The 5,633-nt window shown below is 40.0% G+C and overlaps 1 protein-coding gene across 1 annotated transcript; it reads right to left on the bottom strand.

The window, feature by feature from the left end:
• Positions 1 to 950: 950 nt before the first annotated feature.
• Positions 951 to 1,694, bottom strand: LOC109026668 (translationally-controlled tumor protein-like). The gene has a single exon (XM_055384192.2). It carries the CDS (start codon positions 1,582 to 1,584, stop codon positions 1,066 to 1,068), a length of 519 nt encoding a protein of 172 aa, XP_055240167.1. The 5' UTR covers positions 1,585 to 1,694; the 3' UTR covers positions 951 to 1,065.
• Between the last annotated feature and the right edge of the window lie 3,939 nt (positions 1,695 to 5,633).

The raw sequence follows: 5,633 nt of genomic DNA, 5'->3' as shown, positions 1-5,633 counted from the left end.
ATTCCATTTATGCTCTCTCTCTCCAGAAATCTCCTATCAAAATTTTTTCAGATTCTGTGATCTGTATATAATTTTTTAAAGGTTTCTATTTGTTTTCCAAGTACCATCTTCCATCAATGTAATATGTTTCAATAATATTGACTTTTTTCTTATTTTACAAAAAGTGTTTAGTAAAAGTTAATGAAAATTTAAGATATCTTAAAATAAACTATTTGAAAAAATGTTTATCCTTTTGTTACACGTATTATTTTGAGGCTTTCATAATGCATAGTGCTATATTTTCAATCTGTTAAAGCAGTAAGTGTACTTTATGGTTAAAATACTTTACGTAATTTGTGTTCCTATATTACTAGTATCTTTGGTAAATTATTAATTAATCTCTGCCTTTCTTTAAATTAATGTCGTTTTGAAAATACTAATTCTATATAAAAATATTCCCCTTAAGTCTGTTTGTTTTTAGAATACATATCAATTTTTATGTTAAGGTTTTGAAACAAACATGTTTCTATCTGACATTTGTTTTTTTTTTTTTTTTTTTGAGTTTAAATGCATTTTATTTTTAGACAACCTACATGACATGTTTTTCTTAAAAACAATGCCTCCACTCCAAATAAATCACAGTCAAAATAAATGAAGATGGCTCACGCCTGTAATCCCAGCACTTTGGGAGGCCGAGGCGGGTGGATCACGAGGTCAGGAGATCGAGACCATCCTGGCTAACACGGTGAAACCCCGTCTCTACTAAAAATACTAAAAATTAGCCGGGCGTGGTGGCGGGCGCCTGTAGTCCCAGCTACTCGGGAGGCTGAGGCAGGAGAATGGCGGGAACCCGGGAGGCGGAGCTTGCAGTGAGCCGAGATCGCGCCACTGCACTCCAGCCTGGGCGACAGAGCGAGACTCCGCCTCAAAAAAAAAAAAAAAAAAAAAAAAAAAAAAAAAAAAAAAATAAATGAAGAGCTCAAGATGACATCAGTCCCATTTGTCTTAAGTCCTGGTGTTGTGTGGAAGACAAGCAGAAGCCAGTTATGATGACAGGTGATAGATCCAAAATAATTGCCAAATTTGTTAACATTTTTCCATTTCTAAACCATCCTTAAAGAAAATCATATATGGGCTCACACCATCCTCACGGTAGTCCAATAGAGCAACCATGCCATCTGGATTCATGTTTTCACCAATAAAGAACTGGTAGTTTTTGAAATTAGCAAGGATGTGCTTGATTTGTTCTGCAGCCCCTGTCATAAAAGGTTTTACTCTTTCTGGTCTCTGTTCTTCAAGTTTCCCTTTGATTGATTTCATGTAATCTTTGATGTACTTCTTGTAGGCTTCTTTTGTGAAACTTGTTTCCTGCAGGTGATGGTTCATGACAATATCGACACCAGTGATTACTGTGCTTTCGGTACCTTCGCCCTCGGGGCCTTCAGCGGAGGCATTTCCACCAATGAGCGAGTCATCAATGTTACCTTCTGTCCTACTGACCATCTTCCCCTCCACCTCCAGGCACAACCCGTCCGCGATCTCCCGGATCTTGTAGATGTCGGAGAACATCTCATCGTGGCTGATGAGGTCCCGGTAGATAATCATGATGGCGACTGAAGGGAGACGACGACGGCGCTAGCTTAGCACGAGCCTGAAACTCGGAGCGAGCGCGGTGCAGCCGGAGGGCGCTCGGGGGGAGGGGGGAGCGGGCGGAAAAGCCTGACATTTGTTATATAAAACATTAAGAAAATAAATGATAATTGTGGGCTACATGTGGTGGTCCATGCCTGTATTCCCAGCAATTTAGGAAACTGAGGAGGGAGTGTTGCTTGAGCCCAGGAGTGCAAGACCAGCCTGGACAACATGGTAACCCCCTGTCTCTCTAAAAAAGTCAAAAAATTAGTCGGGTGTGATGGTGTGCACCTGTGGTCCCAGCTACTTGGGAGGCTCAGGCGGGAGGGTCGCTTGAGCTAAGGAGATCAAGGCTGCAGTGAGCCATGTTCCTGCCCTTGCACTCCAGCCTGAGCAACAAAGCAAGAGTCTATCTCAAAAAAAAAATATATTATATATATAGTTGATATTTTTCTTACAGTTAAAAAAAAACTTTTATGAGTTACCTAAGAAAACACAAAATTGAGTGATAAGACTTCAACTTTTTAGTATTATACCAGAAATTAATTTTAATATCACAAAAGTCACAATTTTCCAAGTTCTCCATTTTCACAGATAAAAAATTAGAGTTTGAATAGAAGATTGCTAAGTCCTTGAGAGTTTTAAATTTTTAAAAATTATTTTGTTAATATTACCTACCTATACCATACTAAGTGAATATTACAAAATTGGACATTAATTTAAATATTACTATATTTGCACAACTTATTTGCCTACTGTTCAGACTTCTGTCATGGTTACTCTACCAAGAGCTCAAAACAAAATGCTTCTGGTTTTTATTCAGGTATCAAAAAGTGTTATTTTTTATAATATCGTTATTTCCTTTTAGAAAACTGAATACTACTATCTATTTTATCTACTTGTTTAAAAATTATGTTTGAGAATGTGGCTGGGAAATTTCTGTATGTTTTTAAGGACTGATCATTAGGAAAATATTAAAATATTAATCGCATTTAAAGAAATATAGAAGAATATATGTAATATTTTATAACTTTTTTATAGCATTACAACTATTTTTGTGCATTCTTTTTCTCCTCTGAGAAAGAGTAAACATGTCTAATTCTTGTCTTCAGATACCATAGCACTCACGGCAAGCACTAAATATACACTTAAACAATAACATAATTAATTTGGTATTGCTTGTTTCTCTTGCAGGGTAAGTTAAAACAAAGGAAGGAAGGAAGGAAAGAAGGAAGCTTCTTTCTATATCTTAAAACTTTCCTTTTTTTAAATTCAATTGTTTCCGAACTGGGAAAACAAAATAAAATGAAACAAAATATATCCTCCCTCAATATACTGCTCTCCATTCTAATTCCAGTTCAGACTCTTCTTTACTGGGCATTAGCCCTGAACCTGCCAAAGTTCAAGACTTGCAGAGGCTAACAAGGCTATGTCCAAGAATCACATCACTTCACCAGGCCTAAAGGAGAAGAAGCAGACTCTGGAATCAAAGGGGAAGATAAGAGGTGCAGGCACTTCCTCCATCACTCGCCACTTTATTTATTGCATCCATGCCTCAAGGGATGCATTTAAAATTTAGTTCTATCATCCCCTTTGGGAAGGATAGTTAGAGACTGAGGAAAATAATGTTCTTCCACAAAGCTCTAGATCAGTGGTTTTCAACCTTGGTTTCACTTGCAACCACCTGGGGAATGTTAAGCAAATACCATCCCCCAATCCCCTCACACAGAAAATATGATAAAATTAGTCTGGGAGGGAAACCAGTATTCACATATGTAGTCTTTTTGACAATTACTGTCTAACTTGGGAGCTCTCTGGAACAGCTTTCAAAAATATGATAAAATAATCTGAGAACAATTTAAAAGAACCGTATCTGAAACACATTACCTTTGTGCTTGCCTTATTCAATATAGTATGTATGGGCATGATTTCAACTTTTTTTTAATGACCCATTACAAATGTTTTGGAATTATCCACATGATCTTGAATGTTTCAAATTTGAGCAGAAATAACTACTGAATCACTGAAAGTGAAATGCGGGTATCTAAGAGATGTTATGTGTATTTACACAAGTCCTGTCTTGTGTGCAGATTTTATCCAATAAGAATCTATTTTCACTTCAGATTCCATTTATCAAAAAGAACCTATTATATTCATCCTCATCATTACATTATGCTTAAAAGCAGAATATAAAACATTAGAAAATACAGATTGTGGTGTCAGGAGGCAGAGCAAGATGATGGAATAGAAGGCTCCACTAATCATTCCCCTAACAAGGTCACCAATTTAGCAACTATCTACATGTAGTAAAACACCTTCATGAAAACAAAAATCAGATGAGCTCTTATAAAACCTGATGATAACTTTGTATAGCTGAAAGATACACTGAAGAAATAGAAAAACCAGCCTCGGATCACAAATGCCACTGTTCCCCCATGCCCCAGCAGTGTCAACATGGTGCAGAGTGTGTCCCAGAGCACTGGGGGAGGAAGAACACAACAACCGTGAGTCATTGAATCCAGTGCTGTCCTGTTAGAGCAGAAAGGAAAACTGGAGGAAATTCAGCTGGCAACTACCCACAGAGGAAGCATTAAAACCAGTTCTAGCCAGGGGGGAATTGCCAACTGCATGGGTCCAAACTTGAGTTCCTGGCAAATTTCAAAACCAAAGGCTAGAGTGTTCTGGATCTCCAAGTAAACTTGAAGGGAAGTCTAGGTCATAAAGATTGCAACTCTTAAGCAAGTCCTGGTGTTGAACTGGGCCTGGAAACACTGGACTGGGGAAGCACGTGACTGCTGAGATACCAGCGGGGGTGGCTAAAGGAGTGCTGGCATCAACCCTACCCTAACCCAAGGCTGCAGAGCTCATAGCTTCATAGCTTATCCACTTGAGAGGAGAGAAAATAGTGGGGAAAACTTTGTCTTGCACTTTGGCTCAGCCATAGCAGGATAGGGAACTGGTCAGAGTTATGAGGTGCCCATTACATGCCTTAGATCCGAGACAACATTTCTAGACACACCCTGGGCCAGAAAGGCACCACTGCCTTGAAAGGAAGGGCCAGTTCCTGGCAGCATTTATCACCTGCTAACTGAAGAGCCCTTATGCCCTAAATAACAAGCCTTGATACTCAGGTACTACATCAAGGGTCTCAGGTGAGCCTCCAAAAGTTGCTGGCTTCAAGTACCAGCACAGCCGCAAGGGCGTAGAGCACCAAGTGGGCGCTTGGGGTCCCTGATTCCAAGATGTGACTCTTAGCATCTCTGGACCTGCCCTGGGCCAAAGGGGAGGCACCATCCTAAAGGGTTAGTCCTAGGCCAGGCAGCTTTCACCACAAGCTGACTTAAGAGCCCTTGGGCCTTACGGGAACATTGATGGTAGTCTGGGAGTACTCCCAGTGACTGTGACATATGGTCACTGGGTGAGGCTCCTCTGCCTTTGAAAAGGGGAGGAAAGATTGGGAAGAACTATGTTTTATGGTGTGAGCAAAGTCTTAGCTGCAGTACTGTAGAGTGCCAGGTTGACTTCTAAGGTTTTCCAGGAGTTGCTGACTCCTGAACAGCACCTCTGTACACACCTGGGGCTTTGGGGACCTCATCACCCCGGATGGAAGACACAGGACTGCCTGGCTTTGCCACCTGCTGACTGTAGCGCCCATGGACATTGAGCGAACATAGGCAGTAGCAAGGAAGTAGCTACAGCAGGCCTTGGAAGAGACCCAGCACTGTGCTAACTTCAAGTCTAACCCAGCACAGTCATAGTGGTGGTGGTCACAGGGTTGTGGAGAAAAAGAAACACTTAGACACTGTTGGTGGCAATATAAATCAGTACAACCATTGTGGGAGCTAGTGTGGTGACTTCTCAAAAATCTAAAAACAGAAACATCATTTGACTCAGAAATTCCATTAATGAGTATATACTCAAAGGAATATAAATCATTCTATCATAAAGACACATGCATGCATATGTTACTTGCAGCACTATTCACAATACCAAAGACATAGAATCAACCTAAATGTCCATTA

This window comes from Gorilla gorilla, chromosome 3 (assembly GCF_029281585.2).
Source record: "Gorilla gorilla gorilla isolate KB3781 chromosome 3, NHGRI_mGorGor1-v2.1_pri, whole genome shotgun sequence".
Classification (NCBI taxonomy): Eukaryota; Metazoa; Chordata; class Mammalia; order Primates; family Hominidae; genus Gorilla; species Gorilla gorilla.
Note: the sequence above shows the minus strand (reverse complement) of the source record. Positions and strands in the feature narration are given on the sequence as shown.